At 34.0% G+C, this 17014-nt stretch overlaps 1 protein-coding gene across 1 annotated transcript in view; it reads right to left on the minus strand.

The window, feature by feature from the left end:
• CAP2 (cyclase associated actin cytoskeleton regulatory protein 2) overlaps positions 1–17014 on the minus strand; it is a 201747-nt gene that overhangs the window by 157327 nt on the left and 27406 nt on the right. Inside the window, exons 2-3 of the mRNA XM_074207229.1 lie at positions 16181–16302; positions 9843–9943 (exon numbers count right to left, since the gene is read on the minus strand). Of these exons, the coding sequence (XP_074063330.1) occupies positions 9843–9943; positions 16181–16301 (222 nt within the window). The 5' untranslated portion in view covers position 16302. The remainder of the gene's footprint in view (positions 1–9842; positions 9944–16180; positions 16303–17014) is intronic.

Here is a 17014-nt window from a genome sequence, read left to right on the forward strand (position 1 = left end):
AGAATGAGGAGCATTGTAGTAGTAAATGCAGATGATATTTAAAAAAAAAAAGCTTAATTTAAAAAAATGCTCTTTATCCATAATTTTGTACTTAAAATATAATGTCTTGTCAATTTTAAAATTACTTTGAGCGTAGGCAAGCAGACCATATACTACAGGTCAAACAATTTGGCAATTTGAATGATCTGATTACCTACCTCTATTACTCAAATGAACCACATAATTGCTAAAACTCCCCTTTACAGCCTTTACATTTCATATTATCCCATTTCAAAAAAGCCATTTCCTCAGTAGAACAGCACACTTTACCAGATCAAATTTTATAGCTGGTGCATTTATGATGAATGAAGCTTTATATTTATAGGTTTCCTTCATGAGGAAAGTTAGTATTGAAATACTTTTGTGATTAAATATCACACTGAAATTGTCTCAACTAGATCATACTACTAAGAGACATCAAATTGCAGTTAACATAACTTTCTTTCTCTGATGACTCTCATTAGCCATTAGTGGCATAAAGAATTCAGAACCAACTTTTAGACTTGACTTTATTCTTTCCTGTGGTCTGGACCTATATCTCATCAGCAGCCACTGCTCCCAACAAATTGGGATTCCAGACTCATTTCTGTCACTCACAGACTCACAGACTAGTGAGACCTCACCAGGGATCTTCATTCTTTCAGGGATTAGGGAAATGAAGTACTTCTGTGATTCATTGTCTATATTGCTGAATCAGAGAAAAAAAAAGATACAATTACAAGATAACAGTAGGATTGGACCAACTACAAGACACCAAGGGTCAGACTTACTTGGAGCTAATATGTCTCACACAAACTCCTTTGCTCAAACCATGCCACTTAAAATCTGAGTTTTTTTTACTTCCTTTCTGTAAAAGAGGAGGGGGAGCTAGGTGGTGCAATAGATAGAGCCTTGCAGTCAGAAGACTAGGAGTTCAAATCCAGCCTCAGAAGTTTGTCAATTTACTAGTCTTGTGACATTGGGCAAGTCACTTAACCCTAATTGTCTTGCATCCAGAGCCATCTCCAATCTTCCTGATTCATATCTGGTCACTGAATCCAGATGTCTCTGGAGGAGAACATAAGTAAGTCTGGTGACTTAGCAAAGCACCCCCTCGCTCAAATTTAACCCTCGCTCAAATTTAATTCATGTGCTTGTCAAAGCATCACTTCCCTTGATATAATCTTTGAGAATGGAGAACAAACATCATCATAAAACAGGAATGATACTTTTATTATCTTCTTAGAATTTAGTTAGCAATTTTTTATAGTGCCTACTTTGTGCTTAGGCATAAGTGTTTTCTCTTTTGATCTTCACAACAACTTTAGGAGGAAGGTGTTATCTCCATTTTACAATTGAAGAACCTGGAGCAGAGGGAAGTGACTTGACCAGCTAGTAAATTTTTGAGGTTGGATTTGAACTCAAGTTTTCTGATTCCAGGTCTAGTGCTTTATTCACAATGCCACATCCAGTGCCTGTTGATATGAGAAAAGTAGATGGAAAACTGTAAAACACTGTATAAATGGGGAATTTTATTGTTGTTATTATTATGATTATTATTACCTATGAAAAAAAAAGATCATTCTGTTATAACTCCCTGACAAAGCTGGAAAGTCAAAGTCACCAGCACAGGGGATTTCCATGTGCTGAATCATACAGCGTGAGGTAAAATGATCCCTGTATTTAGAGCCAGAGAATCTAGTTCTTCTCATTACTTATTGCATGCGACTTTGACCCTTAATGCCTTTGTCCTTATTTACATCATCTATAAATCAGGAAAATAATAAGTATGCAAACTGTCTCTAGAGGCTAGTGTAAGGATCAAATGAGATAATTCATGGAAAGTGATATAAATGTGGACTTCCCTCTTTTTCCAGGAAGAAGAAATAATTCATCAGTTGATCAAATAATAAGTATTTATTAAGCAACTACTATGTACCAGAGACTCTGTTAGGTTCTAGGAATACAAGAACAAAAAATGAAATTATTACTACTTTCAGGGAGGCAACAAGTACATATACAATAAGTATAAAATAAAAATTAAATTTATCAATACAAGCATAGTACTTGTAATAAATCTAAACATAATTCAATACAAGGTAATTTGGGAAGTAAGGCATCAACAGTTGAGGGTGATGAGGAAAAGCTACATCTGTGGCTATGAATACAGCTATGAGGTAAATAGTTTACTTAGAACTGGGGAATTATGGGGTACAGTGGATAGAGCAGCAGTGCTGGAATGAGGAGGAATTGAGTTCAGATCTGACCTCGGATACTTATCCTTTAATAGCTGTGTGGCTTTGGGCAAATCACTTAACCCTGATTCCCTTGCATCCAAAGCCATTTCCAGTCATCCTGATTCACATCTGCCATTGGATCCTGATGGTTCCAGAGAAGAAAGTGAGGCTGGTGATTAGCAGCACACTCCCTCCCCTCAATCAAATCCAATTCACATGCATGTCATGGCATCACCTCCCTGATGTCATGGTCTTCTTTGAGAATGAAGTATAACCATCATCATTTTTTACAACTTTTGCAGCTTCATCTTAGAATTTCAGGATCTTTTTGTATCAAATCATGCAAGTCTTCCCATACTTCTCTGAATTCATTGTTTCTTCAAGCAGAGTAACGTTCCATTACATTCATGTAGCACAATTTGTTAAGCCTTTCTGCAATCAATGAGTATCTACATTGTTTCTAGTTCTTTGATAATACTAACAAATGCTACTGTAGATATTGTGTTGTGTATAGAAACTTTCTTTTTATGATTGAATTAAATAGGGCAAAAACTTAGCCAAAATTCTTTGTGTTAAAGGGTAAAGATGAGTGATGTCAAACTCAACTAGAAATGGATACATTTTTGACACAGAAAACTTCTAATTAACATTCTGTGTTGTATAGTATTTATTAGATGTTTCTCAATTGCATTTTAATCTGATTCAGCCTACTTGAAGTTTTGCTGACTCTGACTTTAAACACCTCTGGTGTAGCTATTTTAGTAATTTTCATAGCATAATTCTAAACTGCCTTCCATAATAGCTGAACCAATTTATAACTTCATCAAGAATGCAACTTTCCATAACCTCTCTAAAACTGCTTTTTTTTGGTCATCTTTACCAACTTGTAAGGTAAAACCAAAACCTTGTTTTGATGTGTAATTATCTTACTGTCAGTTGAAGAAATCTTTCATGTAGCTCTTAATAATTTGCAATTATTTTTTAAAAACCAATTTGATCATATCATTTGACCACTCCTTTATTGGGGAATGGCTTTTAGTCCTATGCATTATTATTAATTACCTCTATTACTTGACTATCTCACCCTTAAAGGAGATATTTGATACAAGTTTTTCTTCAATCAGCTACTTTTCTTCTTATCATTTGATGTTCAGTTTTTCAGTTTTTGGCAGACTCTTCATGACCTCATGGACCACATGGTCCATAAAGTTTGTTTTTTGACAAAGATATGGGAGTGATATGCCATTTCCTTCTCCAATGGACTAAGGTAAATAGAGGAAAATGACTTACTCAAGGTCATACAACTAATAAGTATCTGATTTGAATTCAGATCTTCCTGACTCCTGACCCAGCATTGTATTCACTGTCCCTCTTCTTATTCTAATTGCATTCATTTTGCTTTGCAAAAACCTTTCAATTTCCTACAGTCAAAATTGTTAATTTATCTTTTGTAATCACATGATTGTCTCAAAGTACCATTTAACTAATGTCATTCCTCATCTCAAAAGCCTGCAAAGGTTCTCTTTCACTTACTGAATAAAGTACCTAATATTCAAGTCCCCTCTACAATAAAATCCCAATCTAACTTTCCAGTCTCATCCCCTGTTATTTCTGTATAGTAATTCTATTATTTAGCCAAACTGATTTAATTTGTGATTCCTGGTACTTTCTCTCTTTTGGGTATTAGCATATATCATCTCTTCTACCCAGAGTGCTCTTCTACCTTCAAAATCCATTTCATCTTATAACACCTAGGTCAAATGCCGCTTCTTCTAGGAAACCTTCCTCTGATATTCCATACATAAAGAAATTCAAGCACATTATAAAAATGGAAATTGCAGAAAACCTGCTGATCTGCATTGTTGAAGAGTGGTTGATATAGATCCTAACCAAAAAATATATTATTGACAACCTTTCCCCTTTTCCTTTTCTTTAGACTTCATTGTAGTACTTTTCTATATTTATTGTATTATTTTTGCATTATAGGTATTTGTGTCTTATCCCCCTTACTGAGGATAATAAATTCCAAAAAGTATGGATCATATTTTTTCTGAACTTCTTATCTTGCCCAATTCTTTGAAAGAAGCAGGGATTTAATATTGTTCAGTCAATTTTAGTAGTATTTGGATAGAATACAAGGACTGGAATCAGGGATACCCGAGTTCAAACTAAGCCTCATGCCTCATACTAGTTGTATGATCTGGGCAGATCACTTAACCTCAGTTTGCCTTAGTTTCCTCCACCATAATATGAGGATAACAAAAGCATTTATTTCCCAAAGCTGTTCAGAGGATAGAATGAGATAATAATTGTAAAACAGATGAGTAGTCTCAGTCTGTAAAATGAGCTGGAGAAGAAAATGGGAAACCACTCCAGCACTTTTTTTTTGGTTAAAAGCAACAGGGTTTAAGTGATTTGCCCAGATAGCTAGTAAGTTAGTAAACAAAGAGTCTGAAGCTAGATTTGAACTTAGATCTTCCTGACTTCAGAGTCAGTGCTCTATTTACTATATTACTCATCTGTCCCCAATCTACCATCTTTGTCAAGAAAATCCTATATATCATGGAGAATTGAAACACAAATAAAATTCCTGAAAAGCAACAAAAAATTCCTGGCACATAGTAAACAATATATAAATATTATTTAACATTAATGAATCATGAAATTGCAGAGTTAAATGGGGCTTTAGCAGTTTACTTGTTCATAAAGTAGTTAAGGTTCAGTGATGTTAAGTGATTTGCCCAAAGTCACATACCCAGTAAATGGCAGGAATAAGATCAGTACCTAATTTTCCTGTTTTTCCCAATCCACTGCTCTTTCCATTATACCAAGGACTTGTGAATTACTTTGAAAGACTCTAATCACCTATTCACTATAATTGTCAAATTCCTCATGATTACATTTATTTTTTCTATAACAGGTCAATAAAAAAATTGAACAAGCACTATCATTTCTCTAGTCTTAGTCAAGAAAATAGCTAAATAAAATTTAGGTTTTCATGATTTTTAAAAATATTTTGTTATGATTGCTAACACTAGAAATTATTATTATTAACAAGCAAATTATAAGAACTTTGAGGCAGAATAGAAGTCTTTTGGTTATGTGATCAATATCTAGAAATACCTTTCAGAACCAGCAACAATATATTATCTTTAATGTTGCTGGCAATAATAACAAAATAAGGGTAACACGAGTACTCTTCTCCTTTCTAAGTGAGAAAGGGATATGAATATTGAAAATCATTTTTAAATGGTTTACACTGTAAATCCTATCAAATTTCCAAAACAGCTTAATAACTGTTTTACTCCCAATTGGTTTTGTAATAGCACAATCATTCAGCTATTTTTCATCTGACTCTAAAACGACTGATCGGTTTAGTAAAAAAAAAATCATTTCAGAGAAAAAACATATGTTAGGTCAATGGAATGTTATCCTGCCAATAAAACACAATAAAATGGCAGTTTTTACTTTTTTGGCCTCATTCAGACAGCTTAAATGGCCCCTCAATTTTATACTGAAGAGTGTTGTTATTCTAAAAGAACAATTATTAAATTTTGCATTTTTCTTTTTTTTCCCTCCGTTTACTTATGTGAAGGACAAGCTGTGTTAGTGCCCTTCTCGGACTGAATGATGAGGAGTTTCTCTCTCAGGTTAAAGAGTAATTTAAATACACCACTTGGTTCATGTTCCATCCAAATAGGACTTAGAAGATCTAATCTTTTCTAAACCTGCTATGTTCTTCAGTTTACTAGAGCCTTCTAATTGTAGTTATTAGTTCTCCCTTTTATGTGGTCTTCTCTGTCAATAGACTATTGAGCATAGAGTAAATTAAGCCTAAACCAGGGGCCAAACATACTGCGGCAGACGTTAAATCATAGACTTGCCTCCCTCGCTCCCCTGCCTTTTTTGTAGTACATGTGAAGCAGCCTTTAAAAGTTAGGAACAGGATTCAACATGATGCACATTTGTGTCACTTATTTAATATAATTTAAAAACCTGCTGGCCTCTCATATTACCATCCTGCTCAATCAGGTATGTCAGTTCTTTCTAGGCAACAGGTGTGTTCTTGAAACAAAGTTCAACCCCCATTCTTGGCTTATGGGAAAGGCAGCAGCTGCAAGCTTAATGCTCATGACACATGGCCTATAAGACACAGAAAAAATAAACTACTTGTTCAGACTATTAGTAATACACAGATGGGCTATGGCAGCCAGGATTTTCTGCTATGGACTCATAGCCTAAACCTTTAGTAGAAAGGTTTTATATTTTTTTTCAGAGTTAACCATGAAAAATGTATATTTATTTTTAAATCTATACCACAGAAGCAAGAGCATATTTTAAAATGTCTCCTCATTTGAAACATCATATACAAAAATGATCATGAAATTTAACTGTTGCTTGAAGGGAATAAAGTACTAATTATCAGGGTCATCCACATAGTGACTAAATTCACTGCAAATGTCTTATATACTTTACTAGAGATCCAAGAGTACTGGTACTCTAGTAAGAATTTTTACTCAAACATTTTCATAGTAAGAATCTACTTCTTTTGAGTTTGATGAGAAATTGTAGTTATAAGATATTGTAGAGTACTTTGTATTGTATTGTATTATATTGTTGAGTAGGTAATTTGAAGCATGATATATATTTTAGTATTAAAAATGATGTAAGAATTACTTGAAATGGCTACAAACACAGTAAACACACTACAACACTAAAGAGAGTAAAGAGAGTATATATTCTAAGCTCAGCTTAGAATCTGTTATTTGGCAGGGATAAGATCAATTCAATTTAACAAATATTTATTGAATGTTAACATCTCACATTTTTGCTTTAATCTATCAGTTGTAAACATGTCACAGAAACTGAGTAGCATGATTATTACTGGAATTTCATGGGGAGCATGAATCTGATACTGATGCATACATCTTTTTCAAGTGATAAGTTTTCAGTGATAACAATTCTAGTCTCCTCAGGTACAAATGCATGTTCTCTAAATGTGATATTTATTGAAAATACTGTAGCCCAAGAAGTAAACTGAGATGCCCTGATAGGTTTATATTGGAAATCAAAGAAATAATTGAGGAACTTAGAATTGCATGGAACCTTTAAGGCCAGTCATCTAGTCTAACCACTTTATTTTACAGATGGTAAAACTGAGGTCTAGAGAGGTGATGCAACTTAGCTAAAACTCAAAGTGACAGTAAGTAAGAGAGTCATGACTCAAACTTAAGACTTTTCACTCCAAATCAAAGATGTCCAATTTGGGAAGATATAATTAGGAAAGACTGCACAATTAGAAAGAATTCTCTCCATTTTAAAACCAGGAGGAAATTCCAAATAAATGTGTTGATATTTTTGCATGCGTACTTGCTGAGTTTACTTCAAATTCTTTAGCTTCTACCCAGTAAACTTATGTGCTATTGGCTAAAATTGTTAACTTTAAATATGAATAATGAGAGCCACAAAGGACTTAAATCTATCACCTTACCCTCCCCACCCGTGCCTTTTTTATTTTCAAAGATGAGCAAAAAAAAAAAAGAATCAGAAAGTCACACAACTCATTGGAAGTATAATCAAGACCAGAATTCTGATTACCTAACTCTAAATCCAAAGCCCTTTTCATTCATCTCTCTATTCCAAAGTAGAAGAGAAGAAGTAATGATTATAAAAACTTCTGCTTCCTTCTCTGACCTCCCTCCTCCTACCCACTAATCTTTTTAGCAGTTGTAGCACCTTTAGGCAAAAGCTATGAACACTTATTCTTTTTTAGTGAAATGAATGGAGAGTCAGGAAAAAAATGCCAAGGATACAAGATAGGTGAGTTGTGTTGGTGGGTTTTTTTAAACTACTGTCTCTAAGCCAAAGTTTTACTTGAGAATCAGGTTTCTAGTTGCATTTAATACTACTGTAAGTGCCAGGTTTGACTGGTTACTGGAAAATGTATAGGCAGACAGATGTCTGAGCTACAATCCTTGTGAGCACCTTAAACAGAGAAAACAAAGGCAAATGAAAACTGAAGGCTCTGGTGAGCATATTTTTTTTTCTATAGTCATGTGCTTCCTGGATTATATTTGCAGCAATTGCAGTTGCATGCCAATTGGCCAGTAGACCATTTAAAAATCTGTAAAAATTGGAAACATGCAACAACGAACAATAACACAGTGACCTTCTTGGATAGGGTAGGATAAATACTGAACTTACTAAAAGCCTGTTATCTGAATAAAAAACATTTGAACAGCTCTAAATTAAGGATTCTAAGGTTGGAGATTCTTGAAGTCTGTGAATGTCTTTTAAAAATAATTTTATAACAATATTTCAATATAAATGATTTTCTATGTAATCCTATGTATTTTATTTTATGCATTTAATTACATGATTCTGAGGTTAAGAAGTCCTGTCCTAAAATCATATTATGAGATGGTCTAGAATAGGGGTGGGGAATCTTTTTTTCTGCCAAGGGCCATTTGAATATTTATAACATCATTCATGGGCCACACAAAATTATAAACTTAAAATTTATCCTGTTATATTTAGTCAAACAATTCACTCCTAAAAAGCTCCTTCATTTATTGAATTTCAAGACCTGCCTGTGATTACCTTGATTTTGCAGGCTTATACAGCCAGTAGGCTGTACATTCCCTGCTCCTGCTCTAGAAGTTACAAGATAACCCAATTAGAATCAGCATGGGTTTACTGTTATACTTCCTGGGAAACAGAAGAGTAATGGGGTAGTAGGGAGAGAACAGGAAAGCTGATTTAACTGTCTCTTAGTTGACAGTTATATAATCCTTTCAGGTTTAGAAGTGGGATAAAGTAAGCAGATCAGTAAAATTATATTCCTATTACAGATAAGGAAATACTCACAAAAAGTGGAATTATCACTAAATAGTCATTGTCAGAGCCAGGATGTGAATCTAAGTGTTCTGATTCCAAGTCAAAAACTCATTCCAATACCGCATATTCCTATCAAGACTACCACCACTGTTACTAATTGATTCATATAACTCTTTAGATACATTTTCTTATTTGATCCCCACAACAACCCTGAGGGTAGTTACTACTATCTTCCCTATTTTTCACTGTTACTAATTGATTCATATAACTCTTTAGATACATGTTCTTATTTGATCCCTACAACAACCCTGAGGGTAGTTACTACTATCTTCCCTATTTTTCAGATTGGAAAACTGAGTTTTCCAGAGGTCCAGGGTCAAAGCCCTAGGAAGTGTCAGAGGGAAGATTCAAAGCCAGTTCTTCCTCATTTGAAGACCAGAACTCAATACACATACCTATGATATTTGGAGCTGAGTCTACCATACCCAGAGGAGCTCATTGCTCTCCAAACAGTGGTTAGGGGTTGTTCAAGTCATTATCTTTCTCTTTTTTTTTTTAGTTTTTTTTTTGCAAGGCAATGGGGTTAAGTGGCTTGCCCAAGGCCACCCAGTTATGTAATTATTAAGTGTCTGAATTCACATTTGAACTCAGGTACTCCTGACTCCAGGGCCAGTGCTCTGTGACTGTGCCACCTAGCTTCCTCTCAAGTCATTCTCTTGATATTAAACAAGAAAAACAGAGAATACTCACATGAGCTTCCACATCCCCAGCAAGTATCTTACTGTTCCTCAGAAACTCAGCAACCATTCCATTCATTAATTTATCAAAAGCTTCCACTGATGGTGCAACACCTTTGAAAGAAGGACACTTTATTACTACCTGGTTAGCTCAGAGAAACAGCTGTTACTGTCTTTCATTAGATAACATGCTTAACTCATCTTGTTCATCCAACTATTCATTTACTCCCTCAGTAGTTACTGAACACACACAAGATGCAAGACTATCAGGTAGTACAGCTTAGGTGATCCACAATACTATTATTTTGATTTCCTACTTTTCATTTTCCTCAGTGACAGTTGTAACCTAGCTGCCATAAATAAGCTTGCAAATCCATTAAAGCATTCATCTAGGGGAAGTAAGAATCACAGAATCATAAAATCATCAAATTTTAAGGAGTAACAATTAGTAGTTATCCATTCATTGACTTGCTTATTTTATGTATCATGGGTGAGTGTATTAGTGTGTGTGTGTGTGTGTGTGTGTGTGTGTATGTTTACTTATGAAAAATGCTTGCATGCTAGCAAATAAATGGTCAAACTGGCAATGATTCTAACCCTCAGGTGGGTATAAATTGTGAATCTGAATGACATAAAGGGTTGATTTTGTCTTTAGCCATTAATTACAAGTGATTTCTGGACTTTTTTCATCTGCGTTGTTGAAACCCATATTTCTGTTCATGACGCTAAGAAACTATCCTCCTGAACAATCACTATGCCACAAAAAATGTACCTTTCTTCATGGTCACATTAGTTGTCCCTGAGGGACAGATACCTGTTTCTAGGGTCTTCTTGTCTGGTTTTATATTTAACTTAGAAACCTCAAATAGGGCCCTGCTCTCCTGTACAAAGCTTAAGAATTCTTGTTCTAGGGGGTTCAGTGTCTTATTCATGTTTATTCAGCTAATAAGAAAAGAAATTAAGACTTGCATTCAAATTTTCTGACTCCAAAATCAGGGTTCTTTCTAATATCTAACACGTCATAAGTATAATCCATATCCGCTCCAGGTTCAAGAATGGATTAGATTTGGGAGTTCTAAACTGGGGTACACCGCTTTTCACCTCAAGGTATTCATGGATAGGTTTCAGGGGGACAAAGAATTTATGTGGGGAAATTATAGCTTCAATCACTAAAAAATAGTATTTTGAGAATAGGTTCATAGGTTTCACCAGACTTCCAAAGAGATCAATTACACAGAAAAGGTTAACTATCCCTTGAGGAGATGATCTCTATAGCCCTCTCCAGTTCGATCAATCCATGATTATGTAATACTCTTCTCTATTAGCACCAGCCCCAAATCCTGTACCAAATCTTTATCAACTATGGTGCCTTTGTGAGAAGGCTGCCAGATTGGGTTACAGCATACATACTTATTAGGGTCATAAAGGGAAAAAGGAAGTTGCATTCATTTTATTGAGTTTCCCACATAAAGAAAAGTACAACAAGAATTTGTTTTCTAAATAATTATTACTGTATTCATTTTAAAAATTGTTTTAAGCTATAAAACAGTTTAATTAAATTACATGTATACATTAATAATTAATTAGGGGAATTTTTAAAGTAAAGGAAATATTCTAAATTGAATTCTAAATAATATTTCTCCTCTTAAGTCCTACTCTGAAGAACCTCTGTGATTCAGAGATGGGCTTATATTCTTAGTAGGAAAGGTTTCAGTATGTGCTGGCAATGGATTGTGAATGGTTGGTGAGAGAAGAGAATAAGAGGTAAATGATAGTTGTTTTGGGGGAATAAAAAATTAAGAATAAACTGGGGGTGACTAGGTGGTGCAGTGGATAGAGCACTGGCCCTGGAGTCAGGAGTACCTGAGTTCAAATCTGGCCTCAGACACATAATGATTACCTAGCTGTATGGTCTTGGGCAAGCCACTTAACTAACCCCCACTGCCTTGCCAAAGGCTAAAAAAAAAAGAAAAAACTAGAAGTTGGGGCAACTAGGTGGTGCAGTGGATAGAGCACTGGCCCTGGAGTCAGGAGTACCTGAGTACAAATTCGGTCTCAGACACAATAATTACCTAGCTATGTGGCCTTGGGCAAGCCACTTAACCTCATTGCCTTGCAAAAAAACCCCTAAAAAACAAAACTAGGAGAGACACCCAACACAAAGGATGAGTAACAGAATCATAACTTTAGGACTAAAAGATACCTTAGAGTCCAACTCTATCATTTTACAGTCAACTGATGCCCTGAGAGGGTGACCTCTGAGTATGTGGCATGACTATATTTTTAATCCAAGATGGCAGAGTCAGGATCAAAAAAAAATCTCTATAGGTTAGAGCATTGGGCTAAATCTATCAATGTGAAATTTAATGTAGATAAATATAAAGTTTTAAAGTAACTTTGAAAGAACAAGAAGGAAGAGCCATGATTAGGTAGCAGTTTGAAAAAGATCTGGGGTGACTAAAAGTTCAACATGAGTCAACAAATGTGATAGTCAAAAAATATGAGATCTTGACCTGCATTAAGAGAGACATCACTTCCAGGAATGAGTTCATAGTTGTACTGTAGTTTGCCATAGTTAAGACTGTATCTGAAGTATTGTGTTCCGTTCAGGGGGTCTTGTTTTAGGAAAGGATGTCAATGAGTTGGAAAGCAACCAGAGGAAGGCAATTAGGATAATACTCCAAGTGGAGGTGGAGCACATGATAGCTGTCATCAAGTTAATACATTGAAGAGTTATCATGTGGAAGAATGATTAGATTTTTAAATTTTACCCCAGGAAGCAAAACTAAGATTAACAGAAATTCTAAAGAGGCAAATTAAAGCTAATTTAAAGAAAATCTTCTTCCCCCCAAACAATTAAGTTTTTATAAGTGGGATATGATGCCTCAGGTGGTAGTGTGTTTTCCCTCAGTGGAAGTCCTCAAGTAAAAGGTGGATGATAACTTGTTGGGTCATTTATATCAGTGTTCTTTCTAGGAACTAGATGGCTACTGAAGTATCTGAGAATTATAAAATCATGTATTCTTGTGATTACTGAGCAGCACCAAGAGCCCATCAAATGTTCCACAAATGTCTAATAGGTGAAGTCAACTTGATCTCATGACCATTCTAATTCCTATACAAAGATTTGTAGAAGAAGCTAATCAGTTAGATGGGAGGGGTTTCTAAGAAATGAAGATTTTTCAGGTTGGGAATGCTGAATGATCATAGTACCAAAGGATATTTTAAAAAATAAATTTTCATTGATCTTTTGTTATCCCCCAAATTTCTACCAATATCCACTCCTACTCCCAGATGGTCATACTAGGCAGTAAATAATAATAATAACAATAATAATAATAATAATAAAATAATAATAATAAATAAATAATAATAAAAGTCAGTAAAACTGATCAATACATCAAAAAAGTCCCATGGAACTTTTACTTTTGCAAAGAAATTGTTTGAGCAGTGTCTTCTCCTATCTCTTCGAGTTCATGTTTGTGCTTTGAAATTTTGTAACATTCATTTTTGATTGCTTTGTGGTGGCTCTTTCATTTACATTGCATTAATTATTTTTTATTCTCTATCAGTTCATGCAAGTCTTTCCAAGCTTCTCTGGATTCATCACATTCACCTTACTGTTTGGCATAATAATTTTCCATTACATTAATGAATCATAATTTGTTTAGCCATTCCATAATTCTTTCAAAATGTTCTACTATAAATATTTTGGTGTCTATGGAATATTCTTATTATCACTGATTTTCTTGGAGTATAATAACTAATATTTATATATCACTGGACCTGGTAAATTATTTTAATTTCAAAATTATTATCTCATTTACATCCATGGGAGATAAATGCTATTATTAAGCCCATTTGACAAATGAAGAAAGTGAGGCAAAAGGAACTCTTCTTGACTCTAAACTCCATTGTGCTGCTTTAGTATGTCTAGTAGTAGAATCAAAAGGTATGGAGAGTTTAGTCACTTTCTTTACATAATTCTGAATATAGTAAGGGTTTCAAGAGCATTAACAATAAAGTGACACACCACAGGTTCAAGGCTGAGATGCCTTCAAATCTGTGTTTGTCTGCCTGTCCCCCCCAACTTTCTCCAGATATGGAGAGACACACAGTGACAGATTCAGAGTTAGAGACAGATATAAACAGGTTAGTAAACTATTGCCTTAATGTTCTTAAGAGCTTTGCTTTGATGAATAGATGAGAATAATTTAGTGTATCACACATACAAAATGTGATTGCGACAGTTTATTCTTTGGTAATCTGAGAGTTTAAACATCTCCCTCAAAATTGTGTTTAATGTATTATTTTCTTTAGTAAATCCTCTTTTCATGGAGAGTGAAAAAATTCAATTCAGTTCTGTCACTGCCTGAATAAATATGATTCTAATAAATAAGATTTTATCTTATTCAATGACCTTTCAGTATCATTTTGTATCTGGATCTCAGTTTTCTTTCTTCCTCCTTCTGCTTTCTTCTCCTTCTTTCTTTCATTCTCTCTCTCTCTCTCTCTCTCTCTCTCTTTCCTCTCTCTCTCATAAATGCCTTGTGATCACCTGATCACCTGAAGTCTATAGCAGAATAATAAAACATGCTGAGGATGAGACAACATGAAAATATTTTGTTACAAATGCAGATTAACGAATCTCATGTACCAACTGTGTAGCTAACAAAAAGACACTTAAAATGAAACCATAGATATGTCTCAGTTGATGCAGAGAAAGCTTATGGGATCCTGGCAGATTTCCCTTAAACAACGTTCCCTTTCAATTCCCTCAAAGCCATTTCTATTTTCATTCTGTTCAGAATAAAAAAAAAATGAGCCTGCACATTTGCACTCACACAGTAATTTTTGTCTCCAGGCATGTAATACAAGGCACAGAGCTAAGTAAGTCTGAAATTCTAGATGCACTAACATAAATCTTGCCCTGTGAAAGCTTTTCTGACCCCCAAAGTTTTTCTTAATCCAAAGTAGCCTGAAATATTTCTAAATGGGTATGACTTGGAAGAAATTTAAAATGTGACAAAAATTAAAAAAAGAATTGGTAATGACCTGGAGAATTTGAAAAAATACTTTATCATATTTCTTCACATATGATACTTTTTAAAAAGAGCTATGTATTTTTTAAAAAATTAATGTTTTCAATAAGTAAAGAATCTATTTTTCTCTCTTTTCCCTCTCTTTCCATTGAAAGCCATAAAAACAAAACTCTTGCAAACAGATATCTTTAAAGGAAAATAAATTGCAGCTTTGGTTATATCTAAAAAAGTAATAACTAAGTAATAAATCCATTATCTGTCAGGAAATGTATAACAAGGTTCATTGCTGATTCTCTAAAATCATACTGATTATTGTGTTGAGCAGTTTTTAAGTCTTTCAAAAATTTTTTAACAATGTGATTATTTATGTATAAATTATTCTCTTGATTTTGTTTGTTTAACTCTGCATCAGTTCATTTAAGTCTTCCCTATGTTTCTTTGAAATCATCCCTTTCATCATTTCTTATGACCCCAAAGTATTTCACTTCATATATCATAATGGCCGAAAATTTTTTCAGTCATTCTTTAGGTAATGGGCACCTCTTTATTTTCAGTTCTTTGCAAGTGCAAAAGGAACTGACAAAAATATTTTTGTACAAATAGTCCTTCTCTTTTTTCTCATCTTTTATGAACTTAGGCCCTGAAATCATAATAGAAAGTTTGCTTATAGAGTAAAACAATCTCAGAGGGTTACCTAGAAGTAATGATGAACTGTGTTTTTATAAGGAATCTAGTCTAAGTTTTGCTGAATGAATGAGGAATCTATTTTTTCTTCATCTACCTTCACCTGAAGGGCTTATCAAAAAAGGCAAAATTAAGATGATATTTGTGCTGATTTTGAGGCTTGTATGAAATAGTTACTTTTTAAACTCCCTGAGGCTTAAAGCCCCTAAATTTAATGATTTGTTTTCTTTAAATTTCAGAGGCAGAGAACTGTTTCTTTATGTTCTGACTCTTTAAGAGTTTTTCTTTCCTTTCAAAAATTTCTCAGAAATCATATTCAGTGCTATGCCAAATGAATACACACACAAGTGCGCACATGCATATACACACACACACAATAGAACAGAAAAAGAATATCTCAATAAATGGACCATGCTCTTATTAGTCCTGAGTATTGACATTTCCCTCATTTTGTTTTCTTTGCTATAGAAATTACTTTCAGGGTTTTTTTTGGTTCAGTTGTTTTATGATAAAAGAAGAGGAGTAAATTGTAAGGATAAAACATATTGCTCAGTTCTCAAATGAGGTAACACAGATATCCATTTATATTATAGGATATAAGTTCAATGATATTCCTTGGTCCTACCTCCATTGACTCCATTCACTGTTCCACATTCCCCATGAGGTCCAGTTGATCCTGAAAATAATGATTCTAGGCGAATTACAGCTTTCTCCAATCTTTCCAGCAATCCCTGTGTTTCTGCCATTCTGAAATGAAAATTAACAAAAATGGATGCAATAAAAATCTTGATGAAGAATAGGAACTTTGTTTTAGATTATAGTTAAAACCAAACCAAATCAAACCAAACCAGAACTCAGAAAACCTAGCCAATAACTTTAAAATGAGTCATATTAGTTCACCATTTTACCTAATGCCTGGTTTTTTATTGATTAATTTTTATTTAGAGACCATATGACAGCTAACACCTACAGCATTTCTTCATATTATTTATAGAACTAAGAGGCATCAGGCTGATTGCTGAACAAAGAATTGTATTGGTGTCTGAGAAGTCTAAGGTAAGAGAAATAAATGGTATTTTGAAATTAAAGACCTATACTAATTAAATAAATACATCTCTACAATTTTAAAAAATATTAGCAACTTATCTTTGGTCAATCACTAGGATTCTCAGCTGTGGTCCCACAAATTTATTTCAGGGAGACAAGAGTTCAAATCCTCCCTCAAATATTTACTTAATGTATGATCCTGGGAAGATCATTTAACTTTTCTCAGTCTTAGTTTTCTTATCTATAAAATGGAAGTAATAATGACATCATGACAATTGTATTGAAGATAAAACAAAATGCTTTGAAATCACTTTGCAAACCTTAAAACATTATATAAATATAAAAATTATATAAAATAACAACAGTAGCAGCAGTAGTAGTAGTAGTTATAATATTTATGGGGCAGCTAGGT

The sequence above is a fragment of the Macrotis lagotis genome, chromosome X, assembly GCF_037893015.1.
Source record: "Macrotis lagotis isolate mMagLag1 chromosome X, bilby.v1.9.chrom.fasta, whole genome shotgun sequence".
NCBI lineage: Eukaryota > Metazoa > Chordata > Mammalia > Peramelemorphia > Peramelidae > Macrotis > Macrotis lagotis.